The sequence below is a fragment of the Lissotriton vulgaris genome, chromosome 11 (genome assembly GCF_964263255.1).
Source record: "Lissotriton vulgaris chromosome 11, aLisVul1.2, whole genome shotgun sequence".
Classification (NCBI taxonomy): Eukaryota; Metazoa; Chordata; class Amphibia; order Caudata; family Salamandridae; genus Lissotriton; species Lissotriton vulgaris.
The window spans coordinates 469,696,593-469,717,278 of NC_141699.1; the positions used below are offsets into that span (position 1 = coordinate 469,696,593).

At 43.9% G+C, this 20,686-nt stretch overlaps 1 protein-coding gene across 1 annotated transcript in view; it reads right to left on the bottom strand.

The window, feature by feature from the left end:
* DOCK5 (dedicator of cytokinesis 5) overlaps nt 1-20,686 on the bottom strand; it is a 581,227-nt gene that overhangs the window by 112,166 nt on the left and 448,375 nt on the right. Inside the window, exons 37-40 of the mRNA XM_086942489.1 lie at nt 20,350-20,434; nt 19,321-19,407; nt 16,956-17,132; nt 15,336-15,419 (exon numbers count right to left, since the gene is read on the bottom strand). Of these exons, the coding sequence (XP_086798615.1) occupies nt 15,336-15,419; nt 16,956-17,132; nt 19,321-19,407; nt 20,350-20,434 (433 nt within the window). The remainder of the gene's footprint in view (nt 1-15,335; nt 15,420-16,955; nt 17,133-19,320; nt 19,408-20,349; nt 20,435-20,686) is intronic.

Below are 20,686 nucleotides of genomic sequence, written 5' to 3' on the forward strand. Positions count from 1 at the left end.
TATGGCTAATCGGTGCTCCGGATTACAAGACCTTGTGGCAGCAAGCTTAGCCCCCAGGACAAGGAAGGCATACGAAGGAGCGTTTCGTTCCTATTGCACATTTTGGGGTCCCACAGGGAGTCAGAGCTGGGGTCAGGAGGAATCCTTCCTGGGGTTCCTGGTAGCGCTGCACAGAGAAGGCCGATCAGCGGCAACGGCCAGTAGGCATAGGGCGGCCATTTCATTCATGGCGCAGGTGCATGGCATAAAAGATCCAACGGGTTCCTTTTTGGTTAAGAAGGCCCTTCGCGGCTGGCAGCGCTTCGAGGGTCGCAAGCAGGATGCGAGGCGCCCGATTGGCTTACACAGGTTGTCTCTACTCGTAGCGAAACTAGACGAGACGTGCTCCTCCCATTTCGAAGCAGTTCTGTTCCGGGCAGCTTTCGCATTAGCATTCCATGGGGCTATGCGGGTGAGCGAACTGGTCGTAAGAAATAAGAAAGACGTTGAGGGAGGCTTGTGCAGGGATCACGTCCAAATTAGGGGTGATTCGATGGTGGTCTCGATAGCCAGGTCCAAGACCGACCAGGGGGCTATGGGAAATAGTGTTGTCGTGCAGTGCGCGCGAGGGTCCCCCACGTGCCCAATAAAGTGTATAGAGGAATACGTGGCACTAAGGGCGGCTACATGGGGGGGGAGTTTGCTAAAGCACAAGGATGGCACCCCACTGACGAGGTTTCAGTTCCAGAGGGTGCTAGCACTGACAATCGCTGCTGCGGGCATGGACCCGTGCGATTTTGGGACCCACTCCTTTAGGATAGGGGCTGCTACTGAGGCTACAGCCAGGGGTCAGAGTGCGGAGGAAGTGAAACAGTTGGGACGATGGTCCTCAAATTGCTTCAAAAGGTATGTGCGATTGCACATGTTGTAAAGATCAATTGACATGCACTCATGCTTCTTGTCTTTTGTTTGCATTACAGTTTCGCAAGCCTGTCACGCGGGGCGGAATTTGCAGTCGACCCAGCACCAGGAGACCAGCGGTCAAGGATCACCGTCTGGAGGGAGAGTGGTATGGGTCGTGGGCCACTCATATGTGAGGCGCGCCGGGGACGTATTCAAAGCAGGTGACGCGACTCACGCAGCTGGGGAATACGGGTACAGAGTGGCCTTCCCTCATCAAAAACCCACTATCTTACATTACTTACTGAGTATAAAAAAGCCATCCTAGCTGCCAAAACCATCTATTTCTCAACAAAAATAACGACAACCGAAAACAAACCTAGGGAGATTTTCGGTATAGTGAACGACCTAGCCTTTTCCGACAGAGCCTCACCCCAAATCCCTCCAACCCAGCCCCTGTGTGACCAATTAAACACCTACTTTCGGGACAAGATTGCAACCATCAAGGCCAACATACCCCTCCCCTCCTCTACCTTTGTTGATCCTTCCCCTCCCACGGTTCAGTGCCATCTTACCTCCATTCCCTCCCTTACTGAGCAAGCATTCTTAGAGATACTTCCCAAAGTTAAATCGGGTTCTCCGGCAGACATCTGTCCGGCACGAATCCTACAACAGATCTACTCTTCTTGTCCCCATCCTCCCATTACTTTCCTTAACAGTTCCCTTATGCAGGGAGTGGTGATCCCCACTCTTAAATCAGCCACAATAGTGCCCATTCTAAAGAAGCCCGGCGCTGACCCGTCCATCTCAGCCAACTACTGCCCCATTTCCCTGCTGCCCTACTTGGGCAAGGTGCTTGAGCGCCATGTCACCTCGGTACTCAGCGCCCACGTAGAAGCAAATGGGGGTCTGGCTTCTCGCCAGGCCGGCTTCCGCCCCAGGCACTCTACCGAATCAGTCGTGGTGTCGGTCCTAGACAACCTCAGGAAGGGCATGGATCATAACAAACACCAGGCGCTGGTGCTCCTCGACCTCTCCGCCGCCTTTGACACGGTGGACCATACCATCCTACTGTCACGTGTCAAGGCGGCGGGAATTGAGGGATCAGCCCTGGTCTGGCTATCCTCCTTCCTGAGGGACCGCACCCAGGCGGTTCGGCTGGGGGACTTCACGACTACCCCACTTCAAGTCACCTGTGGTGTTCCCCAGGGTTCTTCTCTTTCTCCCTTATTGTTCAATCTATACATCTTTCCTCTAATCTTTGCACTTCAGCAGCTGGAGGTCACCGTGTACAATTATGCGGATGACCTCCAGCTCATCTTTAACCTTTCCTCTTCTCCCCTTTCTGCCTCAAATTTCCAGTCTACTATGATTTTCATCAGGGACTGGATGAACCACAACCATCTCAAGCTGAACCCGGACAAAACCGAGTTGGTTCTCACCGGTGGTTCTTCCAGTCCCTGGAACTCTCTTTTCTGGCCCTCCTCTTTTGGTCCCTCCCCCACTCCTTCCTCCACACTTAAAACCCTGGGTGTCAAAATGAACAACCAACTCACCTTACACTCACAAATTAGCTCTGTGGTCTCTTCCTGTTTCCTGACTCTTCGAACCATCCGCACTGTCTCCCGTTTCTTCTCCCCCCAGGCACTTAAGTTGATCATGTCCGCGCTGGTGATTTCGCGGCTGGACTATGCCAATGCCCTGTACAACGGCATCCCGGCATACAGCCTGCGGAAGCTCCAGATGGTCCAGAACCAAGCGGCCCGGTTGGTGTATGGTCTCCCACGCTTTCACCACTCTACACCCCTCCTCAAGGAGCTTTACTGGCTTCCTGTCAAGGAACGCTCCCTTTTTAAAACCGGCTGTATGGTTTTTCAGGCCCGCCAGGGCACTGCCCCCACCTTCATTTCCTCTCTGATCAACGAATATGTCCCGATCAGAGAGCTTCGCTCTTTTTCTAAGTCCCTCCTGCAAATCCCACGTTTCAAACGTAAAAAGTGGGGTGGAGCCAATTTCTCAACCTTGGCTCCCACATTCTGGAACTCCCTCCTCGACCACCTACGTTCTGCCACACAATATTCCTCCTTCCGCAAAGATCTAAAAACGTTCCTGTTTAAACAGGCCTTCCCCGTGTAACTTGTCCCTCCTTGCTCTGCGACAGGTTCACTCCGTCCTCAGTTGTTGGACCTACCACTATAGCGCCAAGAAACCGTACGGTGAACGCTGCGCTCTACAAATGTTTTAAATTCTAAATTCTTCTTCCATGGGAAGGGCGGGCTCTGTTTTGACCAATTCGAATCATTTTTTGAGGGTCTCTTAGGGCGGCAAAGGTCACCGCCATCTGTAGTCATAGTACACCTGGGGGGCAATGACTTGGTGACACTGGGTAGACGAGTGTTGTTTAAACAAATTTTGTCTGCTGTTAGTTGGTTGGCTAAAAGAATCCCGGGGTGCACGATTGCCTGGTCCCACATGATTCCCAGGAAGGTATGGCGGGGGGGCCTTTCGGTGTCAGCACTGAACCATTCGGTGAAAAGGGTTAACAAAAAAATTGGTAAATTGCTTCGCTCTTCGCAGTTGCATAGCATTCCTCACGGGTGTATTCGGGGTGATCTCATGTATCTGAATGATGGGGTTCACCTGTCCAGGGAGGGGAATGATTTACTCATAGGAGACTTCATAGCATGGCTAAGGGGTTTGAGGAAGCATGACCTTTAGGAGGAGTAGGGGGGGCCGGATAGTCGGTCAACTATCCGGCCTGTGGCGGTAAGGTCATGTTCGGTGAGCAGTAATTTCAAGTTCCCTAGAGGGGGGCGCCACCCAGAATGGATGGGAGCGCCCGGGGGGAGGCGGCCATTGGCCCCTCCCACGGGGAGGCGGCACCCACTAAGGATGGGTCGCCTAGAGGGAGACGGCCATAGGCCCTTCCCAGGGGGGAGGCGGCTAGATGCCCCTCCTACTAATTTCCCGAGGGCCGGAAATCCGCAACGGCGGATAGAGAGTGTGGGGATGGGGGGGGGTGGGGGTGGGGGGGGGAGTCCACGCTGTCCTTCCTACAGATACCTCACACGGGAACTCGGACGACCTTTAAGATGGCGTCGAGTGGAAAGGGGGCCCCCACCACGACAAGGGAAGTTACAGTTGGTAACGAGGGTAGAGTCCTCTGCGCATGCGCCACTCACACCGTGAGGGCGAGAGTTTTGGTAGTAGGGATCTGACACCGGTTAAGACCTTGCCGTTGGCCCTTAATGCTAGGATGTACAATTTTAATTTAGAATGGATGCATTTGCAGGATGTTAGACTCGGCTAGGAAACCTTTGTATTAGAGATCTGTTAAGGTTAGCCAATGTACATGTCTTCATCGAAATGTAATAAATGTAAAATTGTACATAATTATGAAACTTTTATTTAATGTTTTAAATTTTGTTTCATATTTTAATAAATGCGGCCTGGAGGGTGACTCCCTCCCGCCTTCCAAAAGTTCAAACCTGTGTCCGACTTCTCCCATCCTTGGGGATTGTGTTGGGAGGGGGTGGCGGGCATCCCGGCCATAATAACTTGTGCAAGCCCAGGTAAATGCCAATGCCTTAACCGTAAGGCTTGTCTGGTGGTTGTGTAGTAATTAATGGGTGGCACTGTAAGAAATGTCCTTAGAGTTCCAAGAATCTGGAAACAGGTCAACATTAGCTTGTTCAGTTCGGGAATAAAAGACATTGCATGACTGAAGGTAATTCCAAAACCGCATGCTTGATTAACAGGCTCTGGGGGAGAGCCCAGAGAAAATGGACTCATTAAAGTGTATACTTTGCAAAGCCCAACTCCAATGTTGCCAAAAACAGAGAAAAGGGAGCTTCTGCTGAGGGATTGGATGACTGTTAAATTCACTTGGGAAAAATACTGGACCACAATCATGCAAGAGCTGGGCAGATCAACTTTGCCGAAACTATGCAAAAGACTTGTGTGCCAAAAAGTATTTATGAAAAAATATTTTATGTCTGTGAAACACTCACCACAAAAATAGTACTGATTACAATTAAGGCACGTCTGGTGTGAGAATTATGTTTTGAAAACTTTCTTAAAATAATGTTATCCTTAACTTTAAAAGTAGGAAGTACAATTCTCCAGAGAGAAAATCCTATTCAGAGCCTGTGTCTCACAAATAATAACCTTAAGTTAAACAACAGATCCCCTACCTACGCAACTCCAATTATCATAAACTGAATAATTTCTAAAAGGATTCTGGCCACAAAGAAGGATAAAGGGCCTCTCACAGATCCCGTTTCCACAATTTAAATAACTATTTCAAGGGCAACACTCCCACTTATTTGATCTGGTTTCATTGAATGAGTTGAAACTAGAAACGTTCGCCAAATCTTTATCTCTGAAGCAGATTTGCTGGGATACACTCAAGATAAAAAACTGGCTCCAATAGATCTGTAAAACATTTAAATAAAAGTCACCAAAACGACTAAATTCTCTTTTTTAACTTTAGTCTATTGGCATTATTGAAAATGTATCATTTAGAAATAAATAGTAATGTGAAAGCAACTCAATTACTGTAGTTATTTATCTCCAAACTCGTGGATACACTGCAATTTGAAAATCAGGCCTCTCTGCGAGTGGCAGAATGAGGGCACTGTGTGTTTTTAAAATACCCCTCACACACTATGAATCCCATAGTGTCATTCTCCCATCATTGGGGTCTTCCCGTCCCTCTACGGGGCGGGGCGGGCGTGCTTCGACCTACAAGTGACGCGGGAGCACTTATATTTTTGACAATAGGATATGTGATGTGATGAGGATAGTGATATGTGTTAGGGAGTGTAGGGACCTATTTACGTGAATGGTAGTGTAAGAAAAGGGTAAAAAATCCCTGGCTAGTCGAAAAAATGAACTTTAATGGCTTCGCAAGCTGGGAACATTAAAAAGGGGGTTAGTAAGTAGAATTACAAGTGTGGTCTACTTTGTCGACATGACATGTTTCATAGGCAGACCTCTCCTGCCTACTCATCAGGACCTCTGTTGATCCCTACAAAAAACTCAATTCTAAACTAAATGTTAAATGCCTATGGTCCTAAAACTTAACAGCAAAAATCGGCTGCTAGGTTTAGCCTCGGGGCTTGAGTTGGCCCTTAGTGAGGCATTATCATGAAAAATTACCTAATATGGTCTCTGTGGAAAGAAAAGGAGAAAAAGGGTACATGGTTGTAGAAATATAATATGTAAAGCACAATTCATACATGGCTCATTATTGCTTGAGTCACAATGTGGCTTAGTATCCCAAAGTATTCTCAACATTAATTATGTATATGACCCGATGAACTGCCATTCGCCATCGTGGTCAAAGGGTATGAACCCTTGGAAAACTTCAACAAAGCGTGATACACACTTCAAAATCAAACACATATTCACAATCCAAAACGACCCATCTGGTGGTGGGTTTTTAAACAAGCAAGGGTGTGGGCCTCCTTGCAGTTCCAGGACAAGTGTCTAGTCAAGACCATTCATGTAAATAGGTCCCTACACTCCCTAACACATATCACTATCCTCATCACATCACATAGCCTCTTGTCAAAAATATAAGTGCTCCCGCGTCACTCGTAGGTCGAAGCACGCCCCGCCCCGTAGAGGGACGGGAAGACCCCAATGATGGGAGAATGACACTATGGGATTCATAGTGTGTGAGGGGTATTTTCAAAACACACAGTGCCCTCATTCTGCCACTCGCAGAGAGGCCTGATTTTCAAATTGCAGTTTATCCACGAGTTTAGAGAATATACAATATCATTTAAAATTAGTCACCACTCACATTGATAGAATCCCATTGTTTACAAGTCTAGTCCAGGAGGGTGATTCTATCATCTCCTCTACACTTCCCCAATTGATTTTTTGGAATTTCAGTCATCGAGCAGCTGCGGAAGTCAAACTACCAACTTCTCCACAGAGAGATATAACACCTCCACTTACCTTTTCACATTCCACTACCACGGAAGTTCCATACGACAAGTGAAATACGAGTTGAAACATGTCTAATCTAGGACTTGCCTTTACCGAGGAAGAAATTTCAAACCTCATGTCATCACTAGGCACGTTTGAGGGGCTTAACACGGCGGTGCCTAGTACGAGTAACAGCGACTGGGACGAACTGGAGGAACTGAGGAGAACCCAGATCAAGACTGCGCTCCATGGCCTACTCATGTCTGAGTATCTAAGAGTAAATACAGCACCACCAGGCTTGGTGGTCCATAACGAACTGTTCGTTTTCCTTGAGGATAAAACTTTCAGAATCGACTGGTCCCAGATCTCGTGGCGATGCACCCGGGACTGGATTGTACTAATTATAAAAACAGCCAGCAGACTAGCATCTGATTTAAAAATTGAAATTCAAGCCATTGAAGTTCGACTGAAGAACTACGAGTCCCCTGCCGCACTCAAAAAACACTTGGAAGAATTGAATAAAACACTCAATGATTTCGAAACATCCTTGAAACTGAGCAAGTACGAGAAATTCAAGAAGGATACATCTAGATGGACACAAGAGAAGGTCTATCCCTACATCAAGGATGATTACCGTTCCACTAGAACCAACACCACTGATGATGACTCCTCAGACAGCGGTTCTACCGGCTCAAACTCAAGCAGAGGAAGAGGACGAGGATACCAAGGCACTCACCAGAACTATCGACGATCACACTAACAGGGGGTAAGAGGTTGGAACAACCATCCGCCGCCAATGATGTACCCACACCAGCAATACGGGCCCCCACCATTCCAACACCCACAAGGACCATACCCACCATGGTCTTATCAACAACAAGACTATGGCTATTACAATCAGAATCCTTTTTTGGAGGTGCGCCATGGTGGCAACCGGGGGTGCAACCGGAGGGGAACGACCGTACACTGGACCGAAGGAGAAGAAGATCCTTCGAGAGTGGCAACAAGGAGCATGACAGGGGCATCCAAGAACAGGAAGTAAGCCTCGTTGTAAACCTGACCGATTCAACCCTGACAGAAGCTCAGATGAGAGTTTTGGAAAAAGGCCTGGGGTATGTCCCAACAGCCAACATGGACAAATTCCTTCTCTGCAAGGAAATCCAAGAGTTCATACGACGTTTGAAGATACAGGTTTTCTTCAGGGACAAAGAAAAAATAACAGATTTGGCAGACACAGGTCTCCGACCCAAGTCTAATTTCACACCTTTGGACAGTACCCTACCTGTGGAACTCCTTACTTTTGAGAAGGCGGTTATGAAAGACATCAAGGATATGGACCCAAAGGAAAAGAAGGCTTTCCAAAACATCACCAAGGATGAACGAGAAGCCTTACATGAGCTGAGCAACAACCCCGACTTGATAATAAAACCAGCGGACAAAGGCGGAGCGACGGTCATACAGAGCAAATTACAATACAATAATGAATGCGTGAGATTGCTTCAGGACCAACGAAACTATGAAATACTCAGGACTGATCCAACCGAGAGGATCCAAGTAAAAATCAACACCATGGTGGAAGAAGCACTGGCCCAAAGCTGGATAACAAAGAAGGAAGGTGATTTTCTGTGTCAAAAAAACCCAAGGACGCCATACCTATATACATTACCCAAGATACACAAACAATTGGATAACCCTCCAGGAAGACCGATTGTGTCTGGCATCGGTTCAGTGTTGGAAAATTTGCAGATGCTTTCTTACGCCCGATGGTGCAACGCACTAGTACATACCTGAGGGATACTAAGGATGTACTGAATTTGCTGGAAGACCTCCCCTTTGATCCAAATTGCCAACTAATGATCAGTTGTGATGTAGAGAGTCTCTATACGAGTCTCCCCCACAATGAGACGCTCAGTATCATTGAAGACGTCCTATTTGATGACGACTGGGAATACCAGACACCAAGGAACATCGTGATGGAGTGCTGCTCCCTCACTTTAAAGGAGAATTTCTTCGAATAGGACGGGACTCTGTACCTACAAAAACATGGGACTAGCATGGGGAGCACATTTGCTCCCAGCATAGCTGGTCTTTACGTACACAATTTGGAAACCAGGAGGATCCTACACCCCAATAACCCATTCAGACAAAGGATAAAAGTTTGGAAGAGATACATCAACGATATTCTGATAATTTGGGATGGGGATGAGGATACATCACAACAATTGCTGACATAGCTGAACTTTCAAGACAAATTTCTCAAGTTCACCAGCACGGTCTCCAGAACCAGTCTGGTGTTCCTTGACCGTAACATCTTCCCAAGAGATGGAAGGCGAATGACGACAACACATTTCAAAAGTACAGCCAGGAACTGCCTCCTCTTGTACCAGAGTTTCCACCCCAAACATCTCCGAGATAACCTGCCCTACGGACAATTCCTCCGTCTCAGACGGAATTGCACGGAAATTGAGAGTTTCAAGGTCCAATCAAACGGATCTGAAGAAGAAACTAGCAGTCCGCCAATATCCAGAAAGGATAATAAATCAGGCATGTAAGAGGGCACTGAACAATTGCAGGGAGAGCTTCCTGGAAGAAAAGACACCCAAAGAAGAGGAACAGAGACCCATATGCATTACCACATTCAACACCTGCTCAGACAGGGTTTCGAAAGTCATCAACAGACATTGGAGTATTCTAAACAGTGGGGGACTCCAGTTACCTAAAACTATGTTCTCCCACAGGAGGGGGAGGAGCATAAGGGACATCCTTGTACACACTAGACCAAAGACCATCAACAATAACCAAGGACGGGACACTAACTTTGTGAGAGGCCACCATCCATGTGGTCATTGTAAAGTATGTTGCCTGATAAAGAAGACCAATAACCTGTTTTTTAGAAATGGATCAACCTGGGAACAGCAAAACTTTACAACGTGCAACAGTTGCAACGTAGTGTACCTCATCACGTGCCCCTGCCGCCTCGAATATGTGGGAATGACGAGAAGGGCAATCAAGACCAGGATAGGGAAACACAAGAGCACAATCACATGCCAAAGAGCTAGTACCAAGCTGACCGCTCACTTTTTGGAGAAAGGACACAAGCCTGATGATATCTCACGGACAGTGATAGAGCAGGTATCCAGGGAACATATGCTCTTGGAGAAAGAACAAAGGTGGGTGTTCCGCTTGGACACTAACAACTACGGCCTTAATGATGATATTCCATGGGGCCAACTCTGACGTTTGGAACGGCCATCCATCACATTAACGATTGCACCATACACCCATCGCATGGCATGCCACAGCAACAGTAATCATGATGACACGAGAACAATGAGACCTTGAGATCTTAAACTATTGTGCTATCCGTATGATAGTTTCAGCAGACAGAATAAAACAATAAGAACATGGGTTAACGTGAGACTCAGCATAATATTGACGAACATAGTGCAACATGTCTTGTGGACGGACCCACGAATAGCTCCCCATTTCTCATAAAGACAGTGCATAGACTCTGACCACGCTGGAATATGGATCATACATTCAATATGACACCATTCACTATTAAGAAAGTTCGAGCCCGCCTATCACATTCAGGGAGCCTCCTGGCAAGCTAATAAAAATAAAATAAAATTGCTTCCAAATTAATTTAATAGGTTGCGGCATGAATGAGATTTATTTAGAAAGTACTGCGCAAATTTTCCCAAAAACGCGATCAAGAGAATAAAAGATAGACGACAGACTATAGACCAGCAGTGTCCCGATGGACGCCGCCATTTTGGGTCAGCTCTTTAGTCTTTTTCCAAAGGCAATCATGACTAGGCTTTTCTTCTGGTATAAGAACACAAGCCGAGGCGGAGCTGCTGAAGGGTATTGAATAAAGCCAGATTAGGCATGCGGTCATGTAAGTGAGACCCTGACCATGGGTCTTTAAAAACTTGGTCTTTGGATAGCGGAGGGGTGCGTCTCTGACAGTGAGATTCTGCCGCCCAAAAACAGCGTGAGTGACTATGTTTTAAACCTTCCTCCATAGTAACCAGTCAACTAATCACCCTAAGACGCAGGCTCATGCGGCCCTATCACCACGCTTCAAATGTATGTATCGATTGTAGCATGCTTGCACATTTGGAGGCATTTGCCATCATTTGCTGTCGCTCGTTTTCACAATCATTATTTCAACCAGCATGTTTGACTATGACGCATTTGGGAGCTTAATAGGTTGATGTCTGGGAGGCATTAAGCCATCATTTGCCGTTTTATTCACGAATAATACATCAACCGGCATGTGTGATATGACCCATTTATCAGTATGATGAGTGGATGTTTTTGATGTCACGCCGCTAGTGAGACGTTTTTTCTTGACTAGACACTTGTCCTGGAACTGCAAGGAGGCCCACACCCTTGCTTGTTTAAAAACCCACCACCAGATGGGTCGTTTTGGATTGTGAATATGTGTTTGTATTTGAAGTGTGTATCACGCTTTGTTGAAGTTTTCCAAGGGTTCATACCCTTTGGCCACGATGGCGAATGGCAGTTCATCTGGTCATATACATAATTAATGTTGAGAATACTTTGGGATACTAAGCCACATTGTGACTCAAGCAATAATGAGCCATGTATGAATTGTGCTTTACATATTGTAATTCTACAACCATGTACCCTTTTTCTTATTTTCTTTTCACAGAGACCATATTAGGTCATTTTTCATGATAATGCCTCACTAAGGGCCAACTCAAGCCCCAAGGCTAAACCTAGCAGCCGATTTTTGCTGTTAAGTTTTAGGACCATAGACATTTAACATTTAGTTTAGAATTGAGTTGTTTTGTAGGGATCAACAGAGGTCCTGATGAGTAGGCAGGAGGGGTCTGCCTATGAAACATGTCATGTCGACAAAGTAGACCACACTTGTAATTCTACTTACTAACCCCCTTTTTAATGTTCCCAGCTTGCAAAGCCATTAAAGTTAATTTTTTCGACTAGCCAGGGATTTTTTACCCTTTTTTTACACTACTATTCACATAAATAGGTCCCTACACTCCCTAACACATATCACTATCCTCATCACATCACATAGCCTATTGTCAAAAATATAAGTGCTCCCACGTCACTCGTAGGTCGAAGCACGCCCTGCCCCGTAGAGGGACGGGAAGACCCCAATGATGGGAGAATGACACTATGGGATTCATAGTGTGTGCCCTCATTCTGCCACTCGCAGAGAAGCCTGATTTTCAAATTTCAGTGTATCCACGAGTTTAGAGAATATACAATATCATTTAAAATTAGTCACCACTCACATTGATAGAATCCCATTGTTTACAAGTCTAGTTCAGGAGGGTGATTCTATCATCTCCTCTACACTTCCCCAATTGATTTTTTGTTATTTATCTCCAAACATCACACTTCTTCAACTTATTGTATCTAGCATCCATGCATATACATTTTATAAAATAAAACTTCTTCAAATACTCCTAGATAACAACCAAACGTATCTTGATATCGATTAGTCCATGTCTCCTCAGATGTTATTAGTCTATGGGCGAGGGTGCTCCAAGGGCCCTCCTTCTCTCAATAAGAGAGTCATGTGCAGATGCATTGCTGTGAGTGAGAGACCCCTATAAGAAGATGAAAATCAAGTGGAATGATGAAAAAGAGTAAAGAAGAAAAGGTAAGCAGAGATGGATTTTAAACAAAATATGGAAGGGGGTAAGAAAGGAGGACAGGGCCTTATGGCACAGCGCCCTTCGTGGAAGGATGATCAGCAACTAGGTATGCATGGGATGACAAATCAGAAATGCAAATCCAGTCAGGTTTATTTACATCAAAGTAGAGAACCTCTTCAGTGCATCACATGCTTTTAAGAAGTAATGCCGAAACAGGTTAGGCAATGGAACATGTGAAGGCTTAAAATAAGGTACTCAAACAGTGGTCCAGAAAGAAAGCTCTCCTGCAGTTATCTGTAAATAATCAGGTGTTCTCAGGTGTATTCTCTTTAATGAAGACAGCAGTTGGCAGCACTCCTTGCAGTTGTGCATTCTTCAGTCTCCCAAATTGCGGATGCATTGAAGTCCTTACTGCGGTCCATCTCCCTGTTCAACTGCAGTCTCGCATTATGCCTATCGCTCTGCAGCACAATGGATTTTTTTCTTCCAGTCACTGGTCTGATCAGGGACATCCATGTGCCAGTGACTCCAACTTTTCGCATAGATGGGTGGACATACTCGTGTTTTTACCACAAGCCACTTCCGCTTTCAAAGCCACTTTTGTCCCAGACTAAACACCCTGTTGCTTTCCTCTCTATGCCCACACCACATCAATGCCCCCATCTATGTCACTTTAGACTTGCAGTGTTTCCCTTGCAGTGCACAAATATTTCACTTTTTGTGAACTGTTGTGAGATGGTTTCTTCAATCTTCTGCAGTAGGTTCAACGTTGCCCCAAACACTAGACCTTCCTCCCAATGCGACTCTGTTAATCTCCTCAAGATCGCTTTTTCCAAAAGCAGAATGCGCAGGGTGAGACCTTCACAGACTTTGCAAAAGAGGACATGTAGGTGGCTCTCTCTTTCAATTTGTGTACTACTCTCCAAACGCTGCAGAGATAACTCTTCATGTGTTCACTCTGATACTAGATTTCTCCAGAGCACCACCACATGACTCCACTCCTCTCACTGAAAAGATGCCATATTGGCCATATATAGACCCATGGTCCAAGGCCAATGTAGTGCAATTTCCAAGTCTATCTTGTCAAGAAATCCTGTGCAAAAAACAGAAAAATTGACTGTGCTGCTTATCCTGTACTGCAGAATGTCACTTAAGAATCTCCAGCCAGTCCCTCAGGCCTCTGCTCCCCAATTAACCTTTCTGCTGCGAGAACAATAACACAGCACGACAGTCATGTTTGCTAACTGGCCATGCCACATCGGCAAAGTCCTACCTAATTCTGGTTTATAATCTTTGTACTCATTTCAAGCATATTGCACTAATATAACTCGTACAGTTACACATTCGAAATATATTTAATATATAACGTTTTGTGCAGCAGAATCAATGAGCAAGGGTACAAGAGTGTGAGGGCGCCTCTGCATGCCCACTGTGGGTCTCCTTTAATACCCAACTGGGAGACATTACCTTTTATTGCTTATAGTAGGGGCCCAGGTAACCTTGTTGTCCCACTGAACGATTTTTTGGTAGCATGTATGTGCAGATGTTTCTGCATACAAACACACGAGTGCATATCATCATATAATGGCTACAAAAATGTAGCTCTGGAGAAATTGGAGTGATCTCTCTAAAACCTAGACTTGAGTACACCCTACATAGCCCTCTACAAGGCACCTGTGCAGGATCTTCAACGCAAGGACTAATCAGAAACCTAGTGAGATGTCCAGGGCTCCATACTTATGTCAAACACAAAGTACAGCTGCTATTCCCAGGCTGTGCAGTGAGGTGCTGGCCAGCCTATCTTGTTCATTTTCAATGATCCACAAAGTTTATCTTGTACATAATGGCACACTAAAGCAGCGCATCATCACTTGTAAGTTCATAGGTTCCGTTTCCTAAGAGGGCAACAGAGAACTCATTCGTGTTTTCAGAATCTCGCTTTACATCGATGCCTGTCACACCCTCCTTTTTTCCCCAGAAAAACAGAGCACAAAAAAGCTAAACGTTTGGAAAAAATGAGGGTGTAGAAGAAAATTCCCACATGCCCATGTTTGCTCTTTTAACACTGCCCTTTGGAAAACTGCTGTACTTTCAATACAAAAAAATAAACGTTAGACATTTGGAAATATTTCTTGCAAACGAAAATAGGAGCTCACATTACCTAGCTTCTGAGGAGTTAGCTGTCATAAGGGAAATAAAGTAATCTGCAAAAGACTACGGGGTTTATTAAGTACTGAACCAGGCAACAATGAATGAAACACAGCCACCTACGAATGAGGTGCGAGAAGATGACAATGCCAGTAAGACAACATATGCTGACCCAAAGTGCTGTCTGCAATAGTTACCTATGATGCAATACAAATTGCAGAACGTAAAATATACAAATATCAATAACATTACATTTGACTTTAAATGTCAGACCGAGCAGACCTCACCCCAGGGCCTAATTTTTGCAGATGGTTGCAGGTGGTGGTCACCGGCATTCCTTTTTGGTATCCGGTGACACATTTTTCACCATCAGACTTTGACCTCTGGACAGAGAAAGACAGAAAAGAGAGACAAGGGAGAAGAAGAGAGGAAAAAGGAAAACAGTGAACATTGAAGAGGAGATAGCAGGGAGGAAAAAACTTGAAAATTAAAGAGTGAGATGAAGAGACAGGAAGTTTAAGGTGTTGGAAGAAAGAGGCATGAGGTAAAATTAAAGGCTAGGCAATCTATGATATTCAGCAACATTGGTATTGGCAACAGTTCCTAAGAAAAACGGTGGAGTCTGTGCTTTTCTATGAAAATTAGGCACTGTCTGCCTTACACACTATTGTGCCAAATTTGAAGTGCTTTCAGTAGAGGCAACTGGCACAGTACCTGTAAAGCAATTAAATGCTTCAGCAGTTCAATCTTCTCCTGGTCCTCTGGGTGTTCTTGGGTGTACATTTCTGTGAAAAATGCCTGGAAAAACAGAAGAAACGGAGTCAACTTATTTTTTATACACATAAGGTTTATATGGTAAAGCTGTGGTCTTGTTTGTGTGCTTACATTCCTCCTATTACCTGTGGAACCTCCCTTTCACTTAGTGTGCGTACACTGCACTTACTACCTGTGATGTCACAACGAGAAGGGGACATTGCTGTTTGTTGGTAACCTTTATATTTCATGAGCTACCCACCATATACAGAGAAAGGAACATAATTTCTAGTTTGCCTGTTTACATTTCTCATACTTCATACACATAGAATGGATTGTAGCTTTTAGTTGATGTTCTGGTGGGTGATGTGATATATGCAGGGAACGGAATGCAGATAACAAATCGTGTTTTAACACTCCTCTTAGTGTATGTGATCAAACATACAGAGAATAGAAACTAGCAGCTAGCTGGTGAGTTTACTCTCCACAACAAAATGGAAAGTAGTTGTCAATTTGTGTGTTCACACTTTTCACATTGCTTGTTATGTCTTATTCAAGGAATGGAATATAGCTATTAGGCGGGTATGCTAACACTCTTCGGGGCTGGCTTTAGGGTAGTGCGATTGGTGTGGCTACACTAGGCGCTGACCTCTGGGTGGTGGTGGTGGTGGTGGTGGGGAGGAGGGTGTTGCTGTGCTTTCCAATAACTTGCGATTTCAAAACACCTTCTGCTAAGTTCCTTGTGTATCCAGCTTTCAGGCAGCAATAAAAAATTCAATATATCTCTTGTGATTAATGTTCTTGTTAGAGTGAGAGATCAGAGTTTTGTCTAGTGGCATAAAGTAGCGCACAAGGTTAATATGCCTGCTGCATAAAACACGTACCTTGCAGATCACAAATCTGCATTTTGTATGGATAGCTCAGTGGATTACTGCTTTTGTTACAGAGATCCTTGTGTTACCGCAGTACATAAGATACATTCCTAATACAGAACAGTGACTTAAGAACTATCATCAACGAACTACATGCAAACTGCATAAAATAGTTAGGATGTTATGTTTTCCCCCGATTCTTTCATTATCTATTCCTAATGTTGCTAAAAAGGGTTCGTTTGGGTAGATGTAAATTGTATTATTATCAAAGCCAGCTTTTACCAGTGCATGTAAGAGGGGCTATGGAGACATAGGGGGCACGTTTGCCCAGTGGAAGGCAGAGAACCAGAGGAGGAGGTCAAGGGGGTGTCAGCGATGGGATGTGGCAAAATTGATTGTCACACTAAGAGCCACCAGCGCTAAGCCGGCCCTGCCACTATTCTTCCTGCCTAAGATGTCAGAGAGAGAGACAGAGGAAAGCAACGGCCATGTTTACACATGTGAGGTAATTTATAGAATTGAACAAATCGGTCAATGGGCATGTTTACACTTCATTTTCTACTGATGAAGCCATATAAAGATAGTAAAGAGGAAAAACACATTTGAAGAAAATGGAAGCAGACTCTGTAAATGCCAGGCAATGTCACATTTACTCTTTTCCAAGCCATACTGCTTTTTTGATGACACAGCTGCATTAGAACAGGCTCACCTTTTCATAGTTGGTGAACCCACCCATGACGGCTGGGTCCACAATACCATTCAGTAGCATAGAGAGCGGGTGCACAGCCAGCGTCCGGTCACAGGCATGCTGCTGGACGATGTTACTAATCTTCTCATTGGTGAGTTCCATAGTCTCGATGGCGTTCTCCAGAGGACTGATTTCTTCCTGGACAACATCAATGGCAGATCAAAACATATTAGAACAGTGACTGAAATGTAGGCTTCTCTCGTCTAAAACACCTAAATGAGTGGCTGGACTTCATCAAGAGGATGTGAGACCTAAATGGAAAAATCCTGCTCACTAGAAATCCTTTCTTTTTTCTACTTTCCTGAATCTACCAGTGCATGTAAAACCATTTTCACTGCTCTTTAAATGTTTTCAAGTCATTAGAAAAGGTCTCTATGCTAGTCAAGCTGTGTTCAATAGAAAATATTCTCTATGATTCTTTATTTTGAATGTTAAAATTGTTGCCTGCACAGTGCCACCCTTAATCAGAGGTTTATATACTCCATAGTCATGGCACAAGCAGAAGGTACAGGTAAGCAAATGTGGATGTCTGTGTTTCGAGAGAACCCAGTAGCAAAGTAACAGTCTCTCTTTGTGACCCATACTTTATGCTGATGTCTAAATCTTCCTTCTTGCACCATTCAATGATGGGGTGTTTCAAAACGGGTCCGCATCCAATGGCAGGAACAACACAATTTAAAGTGAAACCAGTGTCCAGGTGCACTGTAAATTTTTGAAGTTGTGATCACGAGCAATTCTTGCCACAATCGAAATCAAACAGCTTTGAATGAAAATTACGTGTAATATATTTTATCCAACACCAGGTAGCATGAGAGTACACAGCAGGTGATCTATAAAAATACATGCTTCAAAACACAAAGTTTAGGAAAAGATTCCTTGAAGAAATCTGAATAATTGTTTCTCTAATATAATTTGTCAATTTATAATGAACTTCTTATGATGAACTCCATTACATAAAGAAGACTTTCCACCTGTACTCGAATAAAGTAACAGTTATCTTCACCCTAAATTAGCCTATGCTTAATTCTAAAATAGCCACAACAATGAACCTAGCCTTGATCCTAATTCGAATACTAACTCTTTTTGAAATTCTTTTTAGTTTCTTAGTAGAAATAACTAAAAAAATATGTAGTTTCTAGTTTATGTTCATTACTGAAACCCAAAAACAAGCATTTGCAATACAATAGGTCTCAAATTTGCGACAGTTTAAGCTATTGGCATTGTAAATTACAATGCCTTTTATTAATCTGTTTTGCTAATTAACACAAATAAAAGGCAGTCATTTAAAATACCAAGAGCTCAAACTCTTGTAAACGTGAGACCTATTCAAAGAAGCGCCGTCATTGTCCCGGGCTGCTCGAAAAGTGAAAGCATGCATGGCGTGTTGAATGTTGCAGGAAAGAATGTTGGGCCTGAAGTAAGAGAAACTCATAAAGAAAATAGTGCTTACAGACTAAAAAAGACATACTGTGTAACAGCTGAAGTAAAAGGGCCAGTCCTCATGGGAGGTTACAAATGACAAGTTGGTAGTAAGGAGGGACTAGTAAGCCTATTAGCGAATCAGAAGCCAGCATTTTCGAAGGGCAATGAAGCAAGCCAATGACATATATGCGTGGAGATTGGGCGGGGCGTCTATTCCATACTTCAATTCAACATGCCGCAGAGCAACGCATGAACTGCCCAGGCTCCACCTAAAAATGTATGTAATAACAGTTTGTCCAATTTTCAATAAAGAGGAAGTCTCTTTAGTATGTTCTCTAAATAATCACTGTACACAAGTGGCTGTTTCTTACTTAAAATTTTGCACTTTTACTGGGATGGAAATCGCTATGGTTATACAGTGTTAAAGTGCTATATGAAAATAACTGTGGAAAAGGTTTCTTTTCTACTGCTCAACATAATGTAATTTTCTTATATTCACTTTTCATATCCCAATCAGTTTGAACTCATTTTAATGAAACCAGGAAATAAACCACTTTATATATTTATCTCTAAAATACATGAATGTGTACTCCCACCCTCATCACACAGATGAAAGTGGCAAAAGTTACGGGTCATTTATGACAAGTTTCTCAACTGAAGTCCAAAAGGAGTGATTACATTACATTTCTATACCAATGTTTGAACAGATGTTCATCAGCAAGATGAAGGACACGTGATGACTTGTGATATTTTAATGAAAGCAGCAAATTTCACAAAAATGGCCCGATAGTTTCCAGTATTCTAGGACTACAGCCAGTTTGAGTTCACAGTTTGTGCTGGCCAACTTATCCCTCATATGTCACCAACTGAACAGGAAACAAATTTGTTCAAAAACAATACTTACAACTGAAGTATGCTTGACCTCAAACCACTTTAGGATTCCTGGAAACTTATATGCAGTTGTGTATGTTGTTCTCTCAATCCACATAGTCTGTTCAAGAAAAATTAAAAGGAATAATGAGGCACAGAGTTCTCGTAATGGGGGGGGGGGGGCGTAATCATTTTAAAACTATTCATCAACTGAGCAGCATATCATTCAGAGTATTTATAAAAAAAATTGTATAAACAGAAATAAGGAGATGTTTATTACTTTAAATAGATTATGGTATCTCATCCAACATGACTTAGACACCACTTCATGAGTCAGCTGAGGATCCCAAGTTAAGCAATTAGCCTTAAAAGAAAATAATTTACCCAATTCTCTTATTCAATGTTGCCACTCAACAACCCATGACCTAATTTTGCTACTTGCAAACGTTGACTTACTCTCAATGTATGAAAGGACAGGAACTGAATTGCTAGAGAATGAGAGATAAATCCATACTTTTGAAACCCAGTGTTACTGAGATCAAAAATGGCCACATTCAAGCACAGTGCATTTGTATTAAAGACTAGGCCCAGATATTAAATGTATCCTCACGAGTGCTAAATAAACTAGGAAGACCATCAACATTAACATGTGACAACTTCTATGGAGATGCAGGATATTTTCTGGAAAAGGACAAGACAACAGGACTAGAAAATACATTCACATGGCAGGTGTGAGTGTGATCATACCGTAACGCCACAGTAGAATACAAATCAGTGATGAGATGGTGTGTGAAATCGATGAGTGGCTATCCCTCTTTACAGTGATAGGAAGTAGCTCATCAGGAGTGAAATATATTACGACTTTAATGCAATCCACAGTCTCTGTTGCGCTAAAAACCAATGGATGGAGCAACTACTGTCATTATTTTCATAAACTTAAAGTAGAGGGGCATTAAAGAATTACAAAGCCCCCTCCACCCCCACCCGACTATACATGGTGGGTATGCATCAGACTTGCAATGTTGAACTGCAGTGTTACCAAAACATAAGATGAAGCACCTACAGCAAACTCGTTGTCGGGATCCTTCGCTCCTTTCCTAAATGGCCGTGAGTACCGGAACTGCTGCACTTCATTTGTTCTGTAATAACTGAAATACAAGGGGAAAAAATATGATCACTCACAGAAATGGCTTATCGAGTTCTCCAACCTATTAGTATATCTGCAGGTGTGTGCATGTAAATCTAACTACAGATCTCACAAATTAATAGAGAATAGTCTGTCAGACCTGGACACATTTAGAGTCTTCTTGCATGTAGTAGGAAGGCCAGCTTTGCGATGTGAGCACCCAGTGCATGCATACCATCAACAGCTTTGCAAAGACTGGTCCTGTACTGGTAAT